This window comes from Galeopterus variegatus, unplaced genomic scaffold (genome assembly GCF_000696425.1).
Source record: "Galeopterus variegatus unplaced genomic scaffold, G_variegatus-3.0.2 Scaffold5337, whole genome shotgun sequence".
Lineage (NCBI taxonomy): Eukaryota > Metazoa > Chordata > Mammalia > Dermoptera > Cynocephalidae > Galeopterus > Galeopterus variegatus.
The window spans coordinates 3,641-28,883 of NW_007731448.1; the positions used below are offsets into that span (position 1 = coordinate 3,641).

A 25,243-nucleotide genomic window follows, 5' to 3' on the forward strand; every position below is an offset into this window, starting at 1 on the left:
TGTTTATAACCTGATATTCAGTTATAATAACTGAAATTGAGAAGGTGGGTGGAAGGAGTAGCAAGGGGGGGAGGGGAAAGAAATTTAAAGCTTGGGATGTTCAGGTTTTGAGGCTGGAATGCTGAAATCCACCTTACCAAGATGAGAAATGACCGGTGCTGTGAGAGTTTATCAGGATGACTTATGTATTTATGGAGGATCAGGTCAAAGAACTCATCAGTGACTAGATAGGACAGGGGACACCAGCCTACGGCTTAAGCCTCCTTAACCCCAACTCATTTCAAGGACAACCATCCTGTCTTCAGGTCATGCAATTTGTTCCAATCCATAAAGTAAAACCAACCAAATACTCAGAAGCCTCCTATAACAGTGCCAGTTGAATGTTACAAAACTCCCTGCATAGGAATGACTGCCTCAGAGTGGGTCTTTATTAACTAAAAGTTACCTTAAAAAAAAAAAAATCAATACACAATCACTACTTTCCATAAAATTTAAAAATAGCTTAATTAAGGTTGTGAAAATCTAATACAATTTGTTATATTTTAAGTAAGATATTTTGAAAATATCACATGAAAGTTATTCAGTGGCAAATAAGTTTTTACTCCAAACATTTTTTCTTTTTTGGGGGGGGGGGTGGCTGGACCGTATGGGGATCCGTATCCTTGATCTTGGTGTTATCAACACCACACTCTAACCAACTGAGCTAATCAACCAGCCCTACTCCTATCATATATTTTTCCTCAATTCTTAAGAGTCAGCAAGTGTGCTGAGAACTTTAAAGACCTGGAGGGAAGAAAACCCCCTAGGACTGTGCATTCTCTGGTCCATTCTCTGAATTTGAAAGTTTCTTCAACACAGAGAAAGGTTCATCTCCCACTGGAAGTGTACACATTAGTATAAACCCAATAACTTCTGTTGGCTATAACAGGGTATATTTGTAGTTTCGATTCTCCAGCATTTTACCTAATAATTTACCAGATCAAAACAGTCATCCAGTAGAGAGAGAGAGAGAGAGAGAGAGAGAGAGAGAGAGAGAGAGAAACAACCTCACTTTTATCTATCTTCACTACTGATTTACCCAATGACTTTTGGCAAGTATATTTCTCAAACATCATGAAAATGTTTAAATGCCCTCAAAATCTCCCATGACAGCACATAACCCCTATGACATTAATATACTCATGTGACTCCAAACAGAAGGAATATTGTAAAGAATACATATTTAAGTGATGTCTGATCTAAGTCTTCTGAACCTTGTCACTTTAGATAAGATCCATTTCCCTGGTGATTATTTTTATGATGATCCTAAGGTCTTTATCTTACCAGTCTGATGAAATCATGATTTCTGAGTAGGGTCCAAGTACAGAGAGTTCTCTTTGGCCCCAATATCGACATGAATCATGAATCTGTGCTCCTAAACATTTAGTTTCTCCTCCTCCTTCCTCTCTCCCCACCATCTATTTGTTTTGTTCAGTGAATACGATTTTTTAAATATAAAAGAAACATATGAAGATTTTCTAAAACCAATATGCCAAAATAAAAAATGGCCACACTGACAGTAGTTAGCAGTTTTCATAATTTAATGAAAAAGTGTTGGTAAAAAGGTGACATTTGAAAAAAGACTGAGTTTATCTTGGAAAACTGGACTACATAGGCAAAATGAAAAAATTAACAAGGTTAAGAGGTAATACTTCAAACAACAACAAAATGTAGCAAACACAGTTTGGAACAATTGAAATTTACACAACTGAAGGCTCCTTCATTTACCTAAGAAAATCCTGTAAAAATATTACAACTATATTTCCCTGACTGGAATGATATTGTCATCAATACTCTCCCGATGGCATTACATGTGGAATTTGGCTGAAGCACTGTTTCGATGTTTGCTTTTCCTCCCACTCAGAACTGAAAGGCATGAAAGTACATAGGCTACTGCACTGGCCTCTGACATAAGGAGTTTACAATACAGCTCCACTGTAATTTCATTACCATGAAGATGTCAAGTGACTATCTACCCCAGGAGAACTCAAAGAAAAAGCACGAAAACCTAGGGCTTAAATACAGGAAATTCTCTTCCTCATTTTGGATGGTCCATAGCTTCTTCCATTCACACAAAGTACAGGACACCTACCACACATGCTATGGCATGTTCACACATGTACATAGGCACAAAAAAAAACCCCAAAACATTTTGAAGATGTAGCCAAAGGAGAGGCACAATACAGAAATTTCCAGAAAAGGAGAAAGCAAACAGCAAAGGAACCCATTACCAAGGCTACAAGAACAAAAGTGGGGAAGAGGAAAACTGCTGAGTTTTCCAAACCGCTGGAGAGAGGCCCCTGCCTTGACTGGCACCTACTGCAGTGGGGCTATTTCACCAGTAAGAAACTTTCAAAATTGAAAATGGCCTCTTTTGTCTGAAAATTTCCACTACACTTTCCCAAACTAGAAGAAGGAGAATATTAATTTAAGGCTAAGAAGAAAAGAGAGCTGAGAATTATAGTCTGCTTCACATTTTAAAAACTGTAACATCTTCCCTTTCTTTAAATGGGAAGCAGACATGTTTTTATCCCCCTCCACCAAGATGTAATTATTCTCTTCCTCCCAGAAATTAATCAAGGCTGATAGTTTGGGAACAAGGTGTAAGCAACTTCTGAAAAATAGCTCCAGCCTTTTTGTTTGAGAAATTTCCTCAGATTCAACGTTGATACAAAGCTAAATTATATCCATGTGTTAAACACATGCTTTCAAATTCTGTTTGACAATAAAAATCTGTTTCAAAATTAAAGTAGGTAAGAATACTCAACCTCTGCATTTCATTATATTTTAATTATACCTCAATAAAAATTTTTATAAACATTAAAGCAGGTATACAAAAACTGTCAGCCAAACTTATTTTAGTCAAACTTACTTGAAAATAACAACACAAAAACCCTGACCTGGTACAAATACCCCAGAAATGGTCTCACTTTGGGAAAGGCTCTGGGATCCTTCAAAAATGCCTAAAAAGAGAATCAGAGCATTTTCCTTGGATGTAGTACTTTTGTACTTTTGTAAACACTATCCACAAGTTAGCCTTTTACGCTTGATAGCTGGGTGAAATAGTTACAAGTGCGTCCCCAACAAGCAAGTCTAGGAACAGGCACTGGACACTTGTAAGTGTTAGGAGTATTCACTCAGTAAGCTAAGATACTGTGAAAGGAACTCAACCTTGTGCAAAGCAAAGGAAGAGGGTAGTGAGTGACAGTATCTGAGATGGTGGTCTCCTGGTCTCTCCCCTGAAGAGGGTTTACAGATACCAGGGGAGTTAGAAACGTCCTACAGACAGGAGCTCTGTGAGTCACATGCTGTAGCTTCAAAAGTAAGTAGTTTTAGTGTCTGATAACCGCGGTCTCTTGCAAATCCACTAACAATACAAGGGCTCAATACATATACTCATCAATGTGTTAATATAACTGGAAAGCTGCCTTAAAGTATTTACTGAGCAAATACTCTGGGTCCAGCTGTCTCCAGCAGCCTCTGACAAACAAACCTCTGGACAATCTGCAATTTCTGTAATGTGTCTGTAAAAACTAGACTCAAAACATTTTCAAAAGGAGTAAGCCATTTTATTATTGAAAATTTTCACCCTTTTCACTGTAATTCCTCCTAACATATGCTAGAATCCTTTTGGTGTATGGGTTTTCCCCAATATATGGAGCAAAGGCAAAAGTTGGGTTATCCTTGGGAGTTTCTAATCACCTTTGCATTGAACTGTGGGAAAGGGGATGTGTCTTGCTTTTACCATGACAATCCCGTCTAGAGTCATGGGGAGGATTTTCCCTATCTGAGCTGTCTCTCTTTAGCCTGACTTTTTCTTTATTCCCATCGCTTTCTGCTTCTGAATCACTTAGCTCCAAATCTGGGCAATACCCATCATTTTCCTGATATGATGCTCTCCCTGCAGACTGCCTGAGAAGCTGCCTACCCCAGAACTGCTCCTTGGGGCTCACATTCTTGGGTGACTTCACACAGCATTGATGGTCCTCTGTGGTCCTCGCCCACATATCGGTGGCCTCTTTAAAGGACCTGCTGAAGTGTTCCATGGCAGATTTTCTAAAGCTGCCCTGACTAGCCAAGTGGGAGCTGAGCATGGACTCCTGGTCACAGAACATCTCACTCGAGTTGTCTTTCTGGGTGACACTCCCAGACCAGCTTCCCTCCAGGCCATTGGATTTGGCAAACTTGGAGTTAGGCTGACTTTTCCCATTCCCAATGGAGGACTGTCCATGGAGGGCAGGCTGAAGGACCAGAGGCTTTCCCAGCGAATGCCCATGATAGAACTCCAAAGGTGGAATTCTCCAAGCAGGACTGGAATCCTTTGCTTCACTCTTAGAAGGGCTGAGACTGGCCAGCAAACAGTTGTTCTTGCTCTCTAGTGGATGCCTCGAATACGATTTCACTCTCATTTCTAGTGACTCCTGAGGCACCTGCATGCTCCTTATATTGTGAACAGAGGAGGTGCTGTCAGGAGAGTGGGGTCGCTGATCAGTCTCTGTGGAGCTGTTCCTGCAGTCTTCTGGGGCTGATCTGGGCATTTTTAACTTTAAGGTAATTCTTGGTTGTGGGTTAAACAGTGAGTTTTCTGGTACACTTGTCAAAGGAAGTCCTGAGATCAAAAAGAAAGATTCATTTTAACAACTGATTTAAATAATGGTGTCTGTGCTTATGGCAGAGTGAGTTCACATATTCCTTCTCCCAAGTGTCAAACAAGCACCTGTGTGTGATATGTATGCACAGCATGGCTTAGCAGCTGGATGAGCTGAACTGGAGATCAGGGCTGAGAGTGCTACAGATGGCAAATTCAGCAATGCTGCTGGTTGCATTCTGGCTCTCAACCTCCACCTCTGCTCTCCCAGCCTGTAGAATGATCACAGACTAGTGTGCTGCCTCCTGTGTCCCATCTCCACCCCTTCCGTTTCTGAAAAGAATGGCCCTAGCAGTGGTTTAGAACAGGCGACTCCCTATTTGTGTGTCTGTATGTGTGCATGTGTGGGGACTGCACAGTACATAGGATGGGCCTTAAACACATACATTCTAGACCCCATCCTCCAACATCTCCTGGCTTTAACAAGTTAAATACAAACCCTCAGAAACAGCACAGGTTTTGGTGGGTGAAGAGTATGTATGAGGGTACTTCAAAAAGTTCATGGAAAGATTTGTATTATTTTTAAATTTTATTTTTCCACAAACTTTCTGAAGTACCTGCGTACATGTTTTAACCTGGCATTAGAGGTGGCAGTGGGTGGTTCCTGCGACTTTGAGGTCCTTAACTTAGGATAATTCCTGACTACAAATGACCATCATGGAAACGTGGGGAAGGTTTTGTAGTGGTAAGGCCAGCAGAGAAGAATCACAATCTTGCTGCTAATGGCCAGCTATGGGCTTGGCCTGGGGAGTATTGGCAATCAGCTACCTGGTATGTCACCCCACAATCACAGTTAGAACAGACCCTCCTCTATTATTCCAGTGCTCTAAAATTAAAAAAAAAAAGCACTACCAAACAATTCTTCCCTGTATATGGACTTGACCTTTGCCCATCATCACCTTAATATAGCCTCACAAAAATGAGATACAGAGAGGACAGTTCTTGGGTGCTCCAATGAGTAGTATTTGTTCCCCAAGGGTCCATGTTAAACACCCACAGCCCCCATCTCTGCCAGGGCTGCCACCTGCTGATGCCACAAGCTGTAATGAGGCTGCATCCTACCAATCAGAAGCCACATGGCTAAGGGCCAATTTCCTCAGCAAGTAGAGGCTCTTCCCTGTTGTCCTTCGGTTCCCCTTCCTTTGCCTGTCCCGTTGCCCTGTGGCTGAGCAGCCCTGCTGCTTCCTGCTAGAGCACTCTGCTGTGATCCATGACACAAAAACCCCACAGACACTGATGCCTACCTGACACCTCATTTCTGAGTGTCTGTCTTGCTCTATGGCTGGTACTTGTTAGGAGCTGATTCTGCACACCCTGCCCAGTGACCCCTAGTTGCCCAGGCTCTGCCACCAACCTCTGTGTTAAATGAGGCACAGGGAGGTTACAGGTATCACTGAATATGACTGTCATCATTGTAGCCAAGTTCTCCATGCTTAGGGCACTGTAATTATGCTCACCTGTCTCTCTCACCTATTGGGCAGTGTATCCTGCAGGCAGGGATTCTGTCTTGTTGACTGTTCTAGCTTAGTTCGTAGTTCATAGAAGGTGCTCAATAAGTATTAGTAAATAAATGAAAAGACAAAAACCCAGATCTCCTAACTTCTGTCTAAGGATTCGTTTAATAGACTATTTGTTTAATGGACTATGTAAGGATTTGTTTAACAGACTATTGTTAATAAACCTGGAATTAAATCGTTTCTGAAAACTGTGATTAGATCCTATCCTATCGATTTTTAAATGAATTAGGTAATTATAGAATAGTTTCATGGCTCCAACTAATGGCCTCCAATATCTGTCTGGGACCTAGATTATCTGACCTAGGCCTGCAACTCCCAACCCCACCCTGGGATTTCTTGCCTCATGAGTTGACAGTGAAATGGGCCATGTTGTGTCAGGATGGCCGAGCGGTCTAAGGCGCTGCGTTCAGGTCGCAGTCTCCCTTGAAATGGGCCATGTTATATCAGGACTGGCCAGAAGCAAGTGAGATATTTGAAAATAATTTTTAAAGATTTTTAAGTGGAACAATTGACATAAAATTTGAATTATTAAAATAGGATGTAACCAATGTCTATATATTTGTTAGGATATTTTTAATATGTAGGTTACCTGCATCAATTTCTTGGTTAACAAGCTGGACTTGCAAATCGAAGATCTGTTCCTGTATTTTGTTGTGTGACAGTTTCAGCTTCTCTCGCCTGCTTATCATGTAGCACAGATTTCGGACCTGAAAGCCCAATCCCCAGCAAATAGAGATGTTTGTCATGTTAAGCAAACCTGACGATTGAAACTGTTAGCTAAAATGAAGACAAGTGAAGTCAGGTGGGGGTGGGGGATTGGAAGGAGAGAAACCAGAAACCAAGAGCAACAGAATGAGAGCCATTCCACAGCATGGTCAGCTGTGGGATCATGGTTCCCATATCAGTCAGCAGGACAAGCAAAATGTTCCAGAGCCACCTTCTGAAACCTACTCTCCCTGTAGTGTCATAGGCTCCATATTGATTTGCACAGCCAGACTGGGAAGACTGATGGGCTAACAATGCAGCCTTCCTTTTTAGGTCCCTGAGTACAAGAGATGGCAATGCCGGATCCAGTACAGTTTTCTAATGAGCGCTGGACCAGCAGGATAAAGGTCTGCTGGGAAGACTAGAAGTTTTTTGCTCACACTTTCAGCTCAGCCAAGTTTCCACAGCCACAAGGGTGAAATCCTCACTCTCCCATACTCCCCACCTGAACAAGTTACTCAATCTTTCTGTGCCCTAGTTTATTCATCTATAAATAGGAATGACAATAGTAGTATTTTTTTCATAGGCATTTAAGATTAAATGAATTAATATTTATAAAATGCTTAGAACAGTTTTGGCAATAATAGTAATAATATAGGTGCTATATATGTATGTCTTACATTTTTTAAAGTGAGCCAAATCTGTTAGTTCCTTTTCAAATTTTGGTAGCGAGAAAGAAAAAGCCCATTCTATAATTATACTTAATTGTAAAATTCTTTAGGGTAAACTTATCTTTGAACCCCTGCAGCACGTAATTTAGTAGATACCTAATAAATATATAATGAGCTAAATCGAATTATCTGGTGGAGTGGCTCTCAACCAGGGGTGATTTTGACCCCCAGAGGACTTTTGTTAATTTGAGAACATTTTTGTTTTTTGGGGGGGGGCTGGCTGGTACGGGGATCCGAACCTGTAACCTTGGTGTTACCATCATCATGCTCTCCCAAGTAACTGGCCAGCTGAAAACATTTTTGGTTGTCACAACTGGGCGTGTGTGGGGGGTGCTACTGGCATCTAGTGGATAGAGACCAGACATGCTGCTAAATATCTTACAATGCCCCCTACAACAAAGGGCATTCCCCACAACAAACTATCCAGCCCAAAATGTCAATATTGCTGAGATTGTGAAACCCTGACCTAGTGCTTTCCTGAACAAAATTCACTCTTTCTTCAGCCTGCAGTCTCCTAAGTATGTCAGTAAAATAATGCTGAGCCAATTTAGGCTTAACAGTGAATACAAATAAACAAAATGAGAATTTATTTAAAATTCAAAGTTCATTAAGCATATAAGTGAGGCACTTCCAATCCCCTGAATGTGCCTGTCAAAAGTTAAGCAGAGCCCAATGTCTGGGGCTGCATGAAATCAGAAGATAAGCAAGGACACAGAAGCTCACACTATAATGAGCTGACCATTTTTTAATTGGAAGTGGGACCTGCATTTCTATGAAGACCGTGACCTACACTAGTCACGGCTGGTCACCTTACCCTCTCCAGGTCCTGCCGTAGGTGCATAAACATTCTCATGCGAGTGTGAACGCTTTCCTCTTTTGGCTGCACCAGGCCATTTTCTTCATCCTGCTTTGGAGGAAATAATGGCTTATTGAAGTTACTTTTCCGCTTCAGTTTCCAGTAGTTATAGATAAAGTCCACAGCTAGCATGGGCACTCCCAGCTCTGTGGCCACATCTTCCACTCGGACGAAAGAATAGAATTCCTCCTCCAGCTCCCGAAGCTTCTGTGCACGTGGGCCGGTTTTCTCATTTTTGGCCTGGCTTGGCTCTGCAGCCCTGTGGTGGGGGTACTTGGCCTCCCCAAGTTTCTGCCTGTTTTGGCTATGCTTAAGGCAGTATGACTTGAACTTCACTTCATCCCCCTCATCGAGGACGGTCTTCATCTCTAGGCTGTGCTCAAAGGCACAGGTGACATGGAAGGCAGTGATGCAGCTTTTCACCGAGCACTGCAGAAAGAAAAGATATGTCATGGCAGCAGAGTTAGGGGAAAGGGAGCCTAATTTGGGCCTAAATCGAGAGCTTGTAGGAATTAAAGGAAAGAGGGAGAAAACAAAATAACAAAAAAAAGTAAAAGATATAAAAAGAATAAAAAAGAAAATAAAAGAAAAAAGAGACATACACACACCAAAAAAAAAAAAAAAAATCTTACTCCCCTTTTAAGCATTAAGTTTTTCTGAGAAGCCTTTCTTGACTCTCGTAAACAGTGATTTGGTCTTTGCATCCCCCACATCACCCTATATATGCTTTTGTCATGGTACTTTTTCCACACTGTACCTGTAGTACAATAACGGTCAAATCCCTGGCCATAGATCTCAAAGACAGAAGTTGTGTCATTCATTTTTGCATTGACATCAGCTATTGAACAAGCAGTTAGTTGCTCAGACAATGCTTCTGAACATATCAAAGAAAAAACAAACTCAGAAATAAACAAAAACCAACCTCAATATTATTGCCAGAGCATCCACTGGTTCTAAAAGGTCACAGGAATTCCAACATCTAAGTAATCTAACTTCTTGAAATTTTTCTTATAGAGCTGAGCTCTCTAACATGATAGCCAACTAACCACGAGTTGCTATTCAAATTTAAATTAATTAAAGTTACATACAATTAAAACTTTAGTTCCTCAGTCACACTAGCCATATTTCAGCCATTACAGAAAGTTCTATTGGACAGTATGGTTATAGACCATCTGAAATTAAGTTTATAATATTCTGCCATTCCTTCATAGATTTAACACATTTATTAAACATTACTACATAGCACACAGTGAGGACTCATAGGGAGGCAAAGCAGGAAGAACCTGGTCCATGAGTACTGTACTCCTGCGTTTCACCTTTAACCTTAATTACCATTTGTTATGGTTATAGTGCTACAGCTTTCCTTCCAAAGATTTAAAAGGCACAGGTGCATTTATATATTTATGTAGAGGAAGAGGAGCAAGCAAGAATTTGTTTCTAAGGAAACAGTTGGAATTCTCATGGCTAAAGCCAAGTCTCATCCTGCATCTGGAGGGCAGACTGCTCAAGTACCTATGTGTTGGGTTTTTGATAACTAAACATAGAGAATGATCTTGGATATGAATAAAGACAAAAAGAATGCAAAGCCTGACAGGTCTCCTCAGACTAAGAAATTCAATACCTAAGAGAATATTAACTAACCATCAAAGCTTTAATGGGGCAGATCTCATTTAAACTAGTTTCACAGAATAAAGAATTCCAGGGATGGAATATAATTCTAAAATCATCTAATCCAGCTTCACATTTATTATCGCTTCATCTTCCTCTAGATGTACCTGATTTTCTACCTTCATTGCCTCTTCCACATAGCCCCCTCCACCTTCCAATTAAGTGGTAATGTAGCCACTTACTGAATTCTTCCACTGACAAGAAGCTTACAAACTCTTAAGACACCCCACCCTGGCTTTGGGCAGCTCTAACAGAAAAGTTTGTTGCATTACACTGAAATCTGTGTCCTTACAACTTCCACATATTTGACAAGCCTTATGAAAATGAGGATGACAAAAGCCCAAGACATACTTTTATCTGGGTACTCTGTTACCACTTGGCTAAGAAACTAGCCAGACATTGCCATAAAATCCATCTAGTTTCAAAAAAGGTCATTCTGTGATATTCATAGCTGGAGGGTTATATATTTTGGTGGTAAAAAAGAAATGCCAACCCAATTTTGGAGCCAATAAATACCTATTTTTTCCTAAAACTCATGTCTGGTACATTCTATTAAACAAAATGCCTTTGCCTTCATGTCATTTATTTCCACTATAACTGCTTAAGGTGATAGGTATTATTATATTTGGCAGCTGGTCAATACACAGATCGAACCCTGGACCTTGGTGTTATCAGCACCATGGTCTAACCAACTGAGCTAACTGGCCAGCCTAGTGACAGGTATTATTATGCCCATTTAAAAAAAGCTTTTATTTTTAAAAATTAAAAAAAAATTAATTTTCAAACTGAAATAATACTGTTTGCATTGTGGCGAGCAAGTAGCACTCTTACAAACATCTTTTATAGATGTGTATTTAAACACTTCAGTACAGGCATTACAGTGTGCTCATCACATCCATTCCCTGAAATAACACACAAAAAATAGCTTTATTGAGATATAATTTACATACTATAAAATTCATCAATTTTTTTTTTTTTTTTTTTTTTTTTTTTAAAGATGACCGGTAAGGGGATCTTAACCCTTGACTTGGTGTTTGTCAGCACCACACCCACCCAGTGAGCTAACTGGCCATCCCTATATGGGATCCGAACCCATGGCCTTGGTGTTATCAGCACCGCACTCTCCCGAGTGAGCCACGGGCCGGCCCAAATTCATCAATTTTAAGTGTACATTTCAATGGTTTTCAGTATATTTAGAGTTGTACAACCACTGCCACTACCTAATTTCAGAACATTTTCCTCACTCCAAAAAGAAATCTTGTGCTCATTTGTAGTCACTCCGTGTTCCCAACCCCAACCCTAAGCAACCACTAATCTACTTTCTGTCTCTATAGATTTGCCCATTCTGGACAATTCATGTAAGTGCAGTCATACAATATGTGGCTGTTTGTGTCTGGCTTCTTTCACTTAGCATGTTTTTAAGGTTTATTCATGTTGTAGCATGCATTAGAACTTTATTCCTTTTTACCATCAAAAAATATTCCATTGTATAAATATATACCATTTGTTTATCCATTCAGTCAGTTGATGGACATTTGGGCTGTTTTTACTTTTTGGCTATTATGAAAAAATGCCACTATGAAAATTTGTGTGGATATATTTTCATTTTTCTTGTGTACTGTGCAGTAAAGGATTAACTTTTTTTTTTTTTTCCCCTTTTTGTCTTTTTTCGTGACCGGCAACGGGATCGCAACCCTCGGTGTCGCGCCCGCACCACGCTCAACCAGTGAGCGGACCGGTCTCTATATGGGATCCGAACCCTCGGCAGGAGCGCCGCCGCGCTCTCAAGCGCCGCACTCTACCGAGTGCGCCACCGGGCCGGCCCAGGATTAACTTTTTAAAGAAAGTTTTAGCCCTTGATCCCCAACTCCTGAGAGGTAACCTCTAAGCCCTTGGAATGTTCCGCCTGATGAGTGTCTTTGTTTACCTTGGAGCCTTGGGCCAAGGCCAGATAGTCTATGCTAACGATGTGATTTAAGGTGGAGGCTTTGGGCCACATGGTATCAGACCAAACTCTGGAGGGACCAGAGACTAGGGTCAGCCACATGGATGGTCAGCTGTGTCTATGTGGCCAACCCCCAATAAAATCTCTGAACACCAAGGTTTGGGTGAGGTTTCCCAATATTGGTTGGCAATATTCTGTGTATATTATCACATGTTGTTCCTGGGAGAAATAAGCACTATCTGCACAACTCCACTGGGAAGTGATAACTGGAAGCTCCATTCCTGGTCTTTCGTGGACCATGTCCTATGTGCCCCTTTCCTTGGCTGATTTTAAGTCTGTATCCTTTCACTGCAATGATCCATAATTATGAGTACAGTGGCTTTTCTGAGTTCTGTGAGCCTGATGAATTACTGAATTTGAGGGTGGTCTTGGGGACCTCTCCAACTGCAGGTATATACATGGGAGTGGAATTGCTGAGTCATATCGTAACTCTATGTTTAACATTTTGAACCACCAAATTGCTTTTCACAGCAGCTGTACCATGTCATATTCCCATTCCCACCAGTTATGCACGAGGGTTCCAATTTCTCCACATCCTAGCTGACAGTTGTTATTATTTGCCTTTTTTCTTATTGCCACCCTAGTGGGTATGAAGTGGTATCTCACTGTGGTTTATTTACTTTTAAAGGGGGAAAAAGGAAATAATTTTCTACATATTCCTCAGAAATTGTAGAAGGGAGGAAGAATTTAAAAAATATTTTCACTTGCTACCCCACGCATCCACATTTGTAAGGAGAGTTTCCTTTTTTTCTTTTTATCTTTGTGGTGGCTGGCTGGCATGTGGATCTGAATCCATGACCTTGGTGTGTAAGGAGTTTCTGTGGGATGAGAATTGGATCAGACAGAGTGGCTGGAATAAAAATCTTGAAAAAGAACACCAGAGACTGATTTAGGAATTAAGGCACTTCTTTCTTCTTTGAAGAAATATGTTGCTGTCCCCAAACAGAAAACACTGTCCTCCTCAACAGCAGAAAACACTTGCCTGGAACGCGAAGGACCTGGTGCATATGTCCTCAGCAGTTTTTGTCCTGCTGCAGGACGGTGTCCATTTAGTTGCCCTTAATCCTCAATAATCCATGAACAGACAAATGGATGTCAGAGCAATTTGTTCAAAACTTGGTCACAGAAATAATGTCATAAATGGTCCAAGCGTACCTATAAAACTCACTTCGGGCACTGTGTATTTAAACTCTAGCACCAACAGTAACCACCATCCCTTCTCATTTCTCATCCCTAAGGGTCTGTGAAGCCTGAGGGGAGATGTCACTGCAGTGTTAGGTAACTTTTCCCATGTTTATATCTGGCCTCCTTTAACAGACTATAAGCTCCTGAAGGCAGGGATCACAATTGTCTTGAAGAACAATTTGTACTGACAAATAAAATTTGAAATATATGAGAATAGCATTAATGGACTTACCCTCTTTTTTGAGGGGGGTGTCCTTTTATCAACATTTCATTTTTTTCTCCACTAGTACCACCTTTAATAGTCACTGAGCAGATGTGCTTGCTTACTTACCATTTCCCCACTTGTTGAAGATTTTCATTTGTTTTAAAAAAGCTCACCTCCCTCACAAACTCATTAATTAGCCTTACAGTAAACTTATGGGGGCCTACTAATTTATCTTGACTTCAATATACTTGTATGTGACTTCAGACAGGCCCACATCCCTCTACTGTTAAAAGGGACACCTACTTGAGCCAAATGTTTGATGATTCTATTCAGTTTGGCTGGATGAATGCTACGGCTTTCCATCAGCAAAGTCAGACTCTCTCTCAGGAATAACAGTATGCAAAAGTAACAAATACTACTACCAGTACCACTCACATTTACTGAGTATTTGCCATCTGTTAGGTATTGTGCTAAGCTCTTCACCACCTTAAGTAGGTATTATTATTATCTCCATGTACAGACATGGAAAGGCACAGAGACATTAGGTATCTTCCCCCAAAACTAGCAAGAGGTGGAGCCAGGATATGAACCCCAGGAGTCTGGCTCCAAAGGCCCTATTCTTAACTACTACTGTTCTTTCTTTCCTCTCAGGGAAGGCTGAAAAAGCATCTGGATCTAGGTTGAATGGAGTGTGAACTTAAGATACAGAAGGACCCTACAAGGAATTCTGGAAAGCTGGCAATCAGAGGGACTGTGTCCAGGGTCAAGGCAAAATCCAGGGCTGCCTGGGGCACCTGATTTGAACCCAGACTTTAGGATATGCTCCAGGATGTCAGTAGCCTTCATGCTCAGCAGAAAGGTTCTAGTTTCCAGATATGGAGGCTGTAGATACAGGCTAGTCTACATCCCAAATCTGTCAGTGTTAGATTCTATCCTTGCCTAGTAGATGTTCCCAAATTAAGAGGAGATATAGGAGTATTCCCACTGCCAGGAGATAGGAAGCCAGAATATACACAATTCACAGACTGTTAAGAAATTTCCATAAAGAGTTCATAAAACAAAATACCCAAGATGTGTTCCTCATTACAAAGACTCAAATAAAACAACAATATTAATAAAACCTGACACCTACTGAATTACTGTATTTGTTTACTATGTTTCTGATTCCTAGCAGGGAGCAAGATGCTAAATTACTAATGGGTTTGAAATTAGCTTTACTTAGTGGTGGTTTAAAAGGGGAAAAAAATTTTTTTTCGTTTGTTTTCCCATAGGAAAACCAGTTATCAACCACGGAAAACAAATACCACACTATTAATATAAGCAGAACAAAGGTAGAGAAAAATACAACCACATTTAAGAAGATCACCTGAAGTTTAACCCCTCTCGCCGAGAGCAGGAGGATCATTAATGCAGCCTGGCACTCACACAACACTTCCCTAAACCAGAAAACTATTTCACAAGTCTTCTGTCTTCAAGCCTCTAGACCTCACTCACATCCTCACTCTCAGCTGATGATCCTGCTTGCTTCATCATTGAGGAAATTAAAACAATCAAAGAGAACTTCTGCACCAAGGTCAAGGGTTCAGATCCTCAAACCAGCCAACCGCCAAAAACAAAAAAAAGAGAGAGAACTTCTACAGATTCCTACCAGCAAAGCTACCTAAAACTGCACCAACACACTCTGCCTTCAAGCCTGCTGCCCAGGAAAACTATCTGTGTTCTTGTCTAAAGCCATCCCTCCTCTCACCCCATCCTCTGTCACTTACTAAAAAACCTTGTGTCGGCAGTTTTTCCTCTCCACTGGATCAGTCCCTTTCCACGCATACTGTTATGTTCTGTACACTAACAAGTACACACACATACGTGTTACTCCTTCCACCTTAAAGACCTCTCATGTCCCATTTCTTTGCCCTGACCCTTGGCAATGTAGCTTTTGCCATCTCTACTCCACCTAAACTGCTCATCCAGATCACCAATTGTCACATTGCTAAACTCGGGTCAATTTGCGGTCCTCATCTTACTTCAGCAGTATTTTTATACCACTGATCTTTCCCTTCTTGAAATGCTTTCTTCCCTTGGTTTCTAGGTTACTACCCTCTCTTGGTTTTCTGTCTGTCTCCCTGGTGGCTTCTTCTCAGTCTCCTCTGCTATTTCTTCCTATTCTTCTTGACTTCTTAACTTTGGAATGCTAAGGCCCAGTCCTTGGTACTGTTTTATCTCCCTTCTACCTATACTCACTCAACTTGGTGATCTTACCTAGTACAGGCTTTAAAGCTATCTCATATATATGCCAATGACTCCCAAATTTATGTCTTCAGACCAAAACATCCTCTTAAACTCCAGACTCACATAGACAATTTGCAGTCTGACTAGTTTCCACTAGGATATCTGACAGACACCTCAAACTTAAATGTCCAAAATGGAATTCATGATTTTCTCCCCCAGACAGACCTGTTCTATCTGTAGATTTCTCCATTCTGTTTATCGAAATTTCACCCTTCTCACTGTTTGGGCCAAAATGCTAGAGCCATCCTTAACTACCATCTTTTTCTCACACCTCATATCTGATCCATAGTAAATCCTCTTGGCTCCACCTTCAACATTCATCCAGAATTCACCCATTTCTCTACCTCCAGGACTACCAGTCTGGTCAAAGCCACCACCATCTCTCTCATGGATTACTATGATAGCCTTCTAATTGCTCTTCTTATTTCTAACCCTCTGTCCTCACAGTCTATTCTGAATATAGCAGCTAGAGTGCCTTCTTTTGGGTTTGTTTTTAATCTTTTACTAAAGAATTTATTTTTATTTTTTAGGCGAGCCAAGTGAAGAATTGGGAGTAGAGATACTATGAAAAATTTTAAAAACCTAAATAATAGCAGAGAGAATACTATAATAAATCCTATATTCCCATCATCCAGCTTCAGTAATTATTGGTACATGGCCAATCTTGTTTCATCTGTTCAAAACCTGCCAATGTCTTCCCCTTAAACTCACAGTAAAAACCAAAGATCTTAAAAGCCCTGGAAGCCCTTACCAGGGGCTGGCAAACCATGGCCCACAGACCAAATGCAGCTGGCTACCTGTTTTTGTGTGGCCCAAGAGCTAAGAATGAGAGCTAAGAATGGTTTTTACATTTTAAAATGATGGAAAAAAATCAAAAGAAGTATATTTTGTGGCACGTAAAAATTATATGAAATTTTTTTTTTCCTTTTTGTCTTTTTTCATGTCCGGCAACGGATTGCAACCCTCAGTGTCGCGCCTGTACCGGACCGGGACCGGCAACAGGATCGCAACCCTCGGTGTTGCTCCCACACCTTGCTCAGCCAGTGAGCGGGAACCGGTCTGTATGTGGGATCCGAACCCTCGGCGGGAGCGCCACCGCACTCCCAAGCAGCGCACTGTAGCAGTGCGCCACCGGGCCGGCCCAAAAATTATATGAAATTTAAATTTAAGTGCCTATAGATAAAGTTGTGTTGGAATACAGCTATGTTCATTTGTTTAAGTATTATCTATGGCTGCCTTCATGCTACAAAGGCAGTGCTGAGTAGCTGTGACAGAGAGAGACTACATGGCCTGCAAAGCCTAAAATATTTACTATCTAGTCATCTGTAGAAAAAATTTGCCAACCCCTGCCCTAGCCAATCAGGCCCCTGTGTAATCTCTCTACCTTCTCTTTCCCACATACTCCATTCCGGTCTCACTGGCCTCTTTTCTGTCACTCATACAGGCCAGACACACTCCTATCTCAGGGCCTTTGCACTGGCTGTTCCCTCTGCCTGGAATACTTTTACACTAAACATCTGCACAGCCCTTTCTCTTGCTTTCAAGTCTTTGCTCAAATGTCATCTCCATAAGGAGTCCTACCCTGACCATCCTATTTAAACTTGTAACTCATGCCCCCTGCCCCTCACTCCCTATCTTCTTACTGTACTCCACATCTTTTCTTTTTACAGCACTTACCATCTTCTGATGTGCTGTTTAATATCTACTGCACATCACAAAATAAATAATAATATCTATTTTTCCCAACTAAAATGTAAGCTCCATGGTGCAAAGTTCTTTGTTGGCTTATTGACAGAAAAGCCTGGCACACAATTAGGCATAAATATTTGATGAATAAATGTAATTCCTTATAATCAAAATTTTACGAGTTTCAATTTGCTAAAACTTGAGAATCTGGACTTTAAGTAATGACACATGAACCACTATCCTGCAAATGAGAAATCTCCAGAATGCCTCATCTATCCATCTGTTCATCCATCATCCATCCATCAATCTAATATTTAATGTCTGTCTGCCATGTTGGGATGTGGGGGATCTAAGGATGAAACAATTTGAGCTTACAGCCTGCTAGGAAAGATGAAACTCACAGATAAATAACTGTTAACAGAGGGCAGAATGTGGTAATGCAGGGCTGTAATGCAAAGCCAGGACTGCTAAAGTCAAGGCCAATATTTTTTCTCACCACAGCCATGTTGTCAATTATTAATCATTGTAAAAATTATCCTTTAAAACAGCAAAAATAGGGAGAAAATGCAGGTACCATAATAAAGAAAATAAGTAAATTACTGGACATAAATTCAATGTGCTATTATAAAGTGACTAAATAATAATCATAAAACATGGAAAATATTTTATCTTGTAGTGGAGAAAATACATATTACAAAGTAATGTATGGTGCAATAAAATATGGATATAATTTATTCAATAAACACTAATTGATCACTAATGATGGGAAGCACTCTACTTCATGCCAGGAGAAAATCACAGAAGAATGACGCATAAACTTGGTCCTCAAGGGGCTCACATGGGGAGCAATCAGGAGAGAACTTAGATAAACATAAACAGGCAATGTGTTAAAGTAGCAGACTCCATGGGAATAATTTTCCTTTAAAATTTTTTTCTTTATGATTGCTAAAGTGCTGTAGCTAAAATAAGTAAAATCAGCTAAAAAAAGTTAAAAAAAATAGATAAAGGAAAGAGGATGTATCCAATTCTGTCAGATGTAAAAATGAATTGAAAAAATTAAAAGGGCCATTGTGGGCCCAGATTGTGTTCTTTAAATACCACTGCTTCCCAGTAAAAAAAATCCAGGATATTTTGGAGGAGTGGCTGATCCCAGGTCTGGAGCAAGAAATCTACCAGATGAGTCTGGAACATGTTGTCATGCCAGACAACAAGGAACCTCACAAAAACACCTACAGCCACTGTCCCTAAGCTATGACATTCTATGGTCCACTTTCTGTGAAGAAGGACAGCAGGCAAATATAACTCCAACTAGCCTAAAGCTTGTATGCAGGTCAGCCTTTCCTTCCCTCCTGCCAGCAGAGCCACCTTCTTATGTTTGGAATAGAAAGTGAAATGACATTATGGAAAGTGAGATTATCAAGAATTAATCTTTGTGTTTTTGCTGGAGGTAACTGGACTTTCCCAGTCCCATCCACGTCCCCCTGCCCTTCTGCTACTGGGTACCCCAACAGCTACTACTTTTCCTTTAAGCAGCTGAATTCCTGTGCCCAGATGTCTCAGAAACTACCATATGTAACAATGTGTCTATAAAAATGACTTTTAAAACTATCCACCAGAGAAAAAGTAAAAATAAAGAAAAGAAAAAACAACAAAAATCTATCCACCAGAATTTATCCATTTGAATGCATATTTCCCTACCAAAGTTGCAGCAACAGGACCAGTCGTCAAATCATCCTGGAACCCATGTCCACCTGCAATTAGTGGGTGAGCCACACAAGAACATGGGTCTTTTTGTTTTAGAGTTATAGTTTATTTTCAACCAGAATGGTATCATCTAGCTTCAGAGCTCACTTAATTCATCAGTTCTGGCAGCAAAGGACGGAGATTAACTACCACTATAAATACTGAAAAGAATAAGCTGAATGGTCCAGAGGCAACATCCAAAAAAGGGATTTCCAGAAATGGCCTGTACAACGGCAGAGCCCTAGGACTGAGTGAGCAGCCTCCTGAGTGACCGTTCAGTTATCAGGCCACTCTTCACTGGGAAGGCAATTCTGGCCAATTTAGTGTTAGCCCACTCCACCACTTCTCGTGGGGACTTACCTGAATACAAGCCCCTGTCTTCAACTTGCACAGGCTGCAGACTAAGGCCCACCGACTGGGTGGGATGTGGGAGATATTCGTGATCGGTTCCATCCTCTCAGGACAAGCAATGCTGACCTACAAATAAAACACCACCATAAGGCAAAGGCACTATGGTATCCCAGAGATACCTTTCACAAACTATAAATGAGGTTATACATGAAGCTCAGAACATGAAAAGAATGAGGTAAGCCATGTCTTTTAAGGTTAATATGGAACCAAGAATAAACAAAACCTGTCTCTATCCACTGCTCAGTCCTGCAATCATTTCCAGTAATGTAAAGAATTCATATGGGGGATGAAAGGGCACAAGCATAGACTAGGCACCGTTACCTTAAAGAGTCAAAGATACTGACTTTACTTAGGAACCAAAGAAAGCTACTAGGAATTAAAATTCACAAAATCTAGCACCTTTCATATGTTAGAGATGGTGCTACATGCCTTGTTATTTCATTTAATCAGAGGCAATGACAAGTCTTCCTGTTTGGTTTACAGAGAAGCATATTGTTGGAAAATAGCAGCAAATTTACATAACAAAGAGATTGCAGCATGTAAGCAGAAAGAATGAGGATGATAATATTTTTAAACCAGTATTTAAAACCACATAACCACCATCAGCTTACCCTACTCCCTCAGCCAAAGTAGCTTCAAAGTGAAATTAGTTTCTGGGAGAGTGCTGAAAGGAAAGTACTTTTAAAAAAAGATGGAGGGCTGGCCGGTTGCTCAGATGGTTAGAGCTTGGTGTTATATAACAAGGGTTCCATTGCTGTACCGGCCAGCCACATACACACATACACACATACACACATACACACACACATACATACATACATACATACATACATACATACATACATACATAAATAATAAATAAGAAAAGGTGGAAAAATTCTTTTCAATATGAAAATAAGGGGTCAAGCAACTGTGGGTAAAAAGTGTTTTCATTTTTTAAAAAACAAATATATACATGAGTTTCTAAGAGAGATACAACTTTAAAAAGTGAAGAATGGTCAAATAAGGATGATCAAACCAGTACAAGTTCTGCCCACATCAGGAAACAAGAGAGACCTTCAAGAGTCCAAAAGGTACTGGAAACCAAGAACTAGATACCATGAGAGAATGTCAAATAGCTGAGAAAGCTTATTTTACTTTTAAAGAACTCTTCCTGAGTCACATTCCAGATTTTTATGAGCTGAGAGAGCCTCCCCTATTAGCTAGAGGATTTGCTGCTAGAAACCAGTCCCGGTCAGGCCCGAAATCTGAGAGTTCATATGACATGTCTATAAGCTGGATTTTCTTAGTGAGTAAAAGAACCTACCACTCATATATTTTCTGAAATACTGATGCCTATAGCCATAAGAATACAAAAGTTATGTATCTAGGACTTTCAGTGTAACTCTGTGAGCTCAATTACTAGATAACAACTCCCCTGGAACCAATGTTAAGATTAAAGGGAGGGACGGTAGAGTGCGGTGCTTGGGAGTGCGGCGGCGCTCCCGCCGAGGGTTTGGATCCCATATAGAGACCGGTCCGCACACTGGTTGAGCGCGGTGCGGACGTGACACCGAGGGTTGCGATCCCGTTACCAATCACGAAAAAAGACAAAAAGGAAAAAAAAAAAAAGATTAAAGAGAGGGAAATTTAAAAAGAGAATGAATACAGTATTATTTGCTCCCCATTAACTGAATTCTCTTGTCATACAATTAAACTGCCTAACAAATGTGCTAGCTTGGATAGGGGTTGACAAGAGAGGGTGTGAGTGGAATATCCAAACAGCTTTATTTTTTATTTTTTTAAAAAGGGTGCCCATAAGAAGTAAGGAGAAGAAATATCTGGAAGCTCTGTTTTAATTAAGTTAGTGCATACATAGTCCCTCAGTAAATATAAGCAACTGAAGGACCAGGTTAGATAATGAAGAATAGAGTTTTGAATAAAGAAGGTCTTAGGCAAATGTTGAATCTAAGCTGTGGAAAAGTGCTTCAAAAAGTAAAGGGCAATGATCATAGTAGGTAAAAGAGCTACTTCTCACTTTATTCGTAACAGCCTAAAACTGGAAACAACCCAAATACCCATCAAAAGAGAATGGATAAATAAATAATAGTATATCCATACAATGGAATACTACTCGGCGATAGACAGGAATGAACTATTGACACACACCACAATATGGAGTGCTAGTCAGACAGAAAAGAGTATATAATGTTATGATTCCATTTATATGAAGTTCAAAAACAGATAAAATCAATCTACAGTGATAGAAATCAAAATGGTTGTTACTCTTGAGGGATAGGGACTGGAAAGTGAGTATGAGGGATCCTCCTGGGCTGCTCTATTTCTGAGTGGTTCCATGTCTCAGTCTGAGTTGTGGTTACAGATAACATGTATGTATAAAAATTCATGAAACTCTACACTTAAGATTTGATATTGTAAGGTAAGTTTTATGTAGAAAAAATATGCTGCTCACGCCCTGGTCTTTTGTGCCTCTCCTCTCATACAAATTTATCAAATACCACTGGAAGTATCACCTATAAATGAATCAGCACAGGCTCACTTGCATCCAAGAAGGATCTGAGGTAGTTTAAGAGGAAGCACTGTTACCTCAGAAACATGGGCAAGTATGAAGCATCTCCACGCTAAGCCTGAGTCAATCTGAACGTTGTGGGGAACAGAAGCACCCCAGAGCAAATGGCCTCACAGGCCTGAATGAATTCTTACCTCGGGAATCCACAGGGCACAGCTGACATGAGCCCATTTAGTCCCTGTCCTGGTGGTCTTCATGGCTCCACCTTTCTTTGGACATAACAGGCATTGTGGATGAATACCCAGGACGCAGGAGCGACAAAGCCAGCTGCCTTCTGGGATCTTGAGGATGCCATAGCAGGCCTGGAGGCATGAGAGGGAAAGGGGAGAATGGTCAGCATCTTCTCAGCAGGATCCATGTCTGTTCTGATACACAGTCACAGAATACCCTCTGCTTTTGAGAGAAAGGGAAATAAAGCCAAACAAGCTTATATCCAGGATTTAGTAATTTTTTTTTTTTAAAGGTGACTGGTAAGGGGATCTTAACCTTTGACTTGGTGTTGTCAGCACCACGCTCTGCCAAGTGAGCTAACCAGCCATCCCTATATAGGGATCCGAACTCGTGGCCTCGGTGTTATCAGCACCACACTCTCCCAAGTGAGCCAAGGGCTGGCCCAAGGATTTAGTAATTTTAAAACAATCAAAAAGCAACTTCTAGCATCTGTCCTACGATCAGCATGTCTGTCCAGGAGAACTGACTTTAAGGACGACAGAACAAAACTAGAAGGAGATACACCCCAAGGCTAGGCCAATTGTTATCTGAGTTTTGGGCTTACAGACTTTTTTTCTTTTTTGCCAGTTTTCTAAAGCTTTTTCAATGATTTATGAATTATAATTAGTCAAACACTTATCGAACAACTTCTACATGTCATACACTGTTGTGATCAAGAAAAAGTGTTAGAAAATAAATAGAATGAAATTTCTGAGGAGCAAATGAGCTAATGTTTATAAAGAGCCTAACAGTGCCTGATGCATAAAAAGCACTCGGAAAATCATAGCAATTATTTGCTTGGGTTTAAGGAATAGGCACTTGTGAATGAATCTTGAATAGAATATTACACTAATCACAATAATTCATAATGAGTTCTGGAAGCTGCTTTAAATCCTTTACAGAATGAAGCTGGAAAATAAATAAATGAATTACTGGGGGTGGTGGGAGATTTGTTTGGAAAACATTCTAGACTCCTCTTCACTATCCCCAATGTTGCTCACCCTTTCCTCCTTACTGCTCTACTCCCACTATTAGAGAGTAAACCTGGGGGGACACCTGGCTTCCCATGTGGCCTGGCACACCTACCACCAGTGACTGATTCAACATGGCACCTTCAAAATCTCTGACTGCTCCAGGAAATCCACCCTCAGCTCAGATTCAAGTTATAACAGTTACCATCATATCCACCCCTAACCCCGGCAACCTGTTCTTTTCCAAACTCCTTCTTTCCATGTCACCACCATGCTTCTCACCTTCCAGATCCAAATTCCTGCACTCATATTACCCACTTTCCTTCCTCCACTGTCCCTGATGCTTGTTATTCCTCCCTACAAAGTGGCCCTGAGATTCTGCCCTTCTTCTCTACCCCTACCACAATAGCTCCAACCAAGTTCTCATCATGCCATGCCAGGATTGATTTATTTCTAGATTCTCTTCCTCCCCTTTACACCTTCAACCCTTCCTCTATTTGGCTGTCAGATCTCCATACCTGGACATTCTAATTCTCATGTCCATGTGTCTAAGCAGTTTCCCTGTTCTACATGGTCAACTCTTTGCATACTCAGACCTTTCTCACCCTTCCAAACCTGCCTCAAACTGCAAGCCCCTCCAAAAACCCTGCTCAGGTCACTGTAGCCCTTGTGTCTGCCCCACTGTCCGACTCCTGTCCTCCACTCCATGCGATTTCCCTCACCCATTACACAGTTAACATCTTGTATTGTTTTTCTTTACTTTTGCTGTTGTGTTTCATCTCCTCATTCAGGACAGAGCTTTTATCATCGATTTATCTGGAATTCCTCCTATGCTGGGCTCAAGTAGGTGGTTTGGTAGAACAAATTAATTTAGCTCAAGCACCAAAGCTGGACCCCAACTAGGCTGCTCTCATGACAGCAGGGCATCATTTTATAAGGCTCCTAACCTTCAAAGTTCTTCTTTCTCTGAGGCCCAGAATGTTTCTAGGATGAAAGCAAGCTTCCTCCCTAAAATAGAACCTCTTTCAGACTGGCGGAAGAGAGGCCAGTGGGCAGTTCTAGGAATATGCTTTATCTTTTAGCCATTCTATTGGGCAGAAAATCATTTACTGAGCCCTTTTGTAGACTTATTCATGGTCATAAGATCATAGAAGCTTGTATTTCATAGCAGTGGTTCTCAACTTTTTCTGGACCACAAAATGACGAAGTCTGTAGACTCTCGGGAAAAATGCACACAATGCACTGACATGTTTTACATATAATTTCAGAGCATTAAACTCATTGTCAAGTATTATATACATGACAGATATAAAAACTATAAAAGCATGTGCCTTCATGCAAATTACCTCAGGTCTTACTCTGAGTGTTCAGTATTTGGGCTAAGAAGCACAAAATAGATACACATAAAGGGACAGGCAATGGGGACTATCTTTCACATTTTTTTAAAAGAAAAATTTTTAAGTTCATTGTTAAAATTTAAAGTCTACTGATGTACATTTATTTCCTGAAGTGCTAACTGTAAGTGTATTTTTGTCATGGAGGAACAAACACTGAACATAACATGGTGGCAGTAAAGAAGAAAAATCATGCTTAATAAATTCAGATCTCAACATGTTTCCATTCTGTTAAAGAGAAAATCAAATCTTCCAAATCATTTTAAGTTACTTTTCAGTCAACAGAGGGAGCTCTAACCTTACTATTTCTTTAGAATTCAAATGAATATACTCAAATCGGAAGAGTCTCTTTTATATAAGAAACTTTATATGGTACCAATGTCGCAGCTTTAATACATGACAGTTTACAATCTG

At 40.6% G+C, this 25,243-nt stretch overlaps 1 protein-coding gene across 1 annotated transcript in view; it reads right to left on the reverse strand.

The window, feature by feature from the left end:
* Positions 1-1,562: 1,562 nt before the first annotated feature.
* Positions 1,563-25,243, reverse strand: part of JADE3 (jade family PHD finger 3) — a 131,906-nt gene continuing 108,225 nt past the window's right edge. Inside the window, exons 8-12 of the mRNA XM_008589268.1 lie at positions 22,389-22,556; positions 19,635-19,751; positions 8,455-8,925; positions 6,794-6,911; positions 1,563-4,648 (exon numbers count right to left, since the gene is read on the reverse strand). Coding sequence (XP_008587490.1) covers positions 3,738-4,648; positions 6,794-6,911; positions 8,455-8,925; positions 19,635-19,751; positions 22,389-22,556 — 1,785 coding nt within the window. The 3' untranslated portion in view covers positions 1,563-3,737. The remainder of the gene's footprint in view (positions 4,649-6,793; positions 6,912-8,454; positions 8,926-19,634; positions 19,752-22,388; positions 22,557-25,243) is intronic.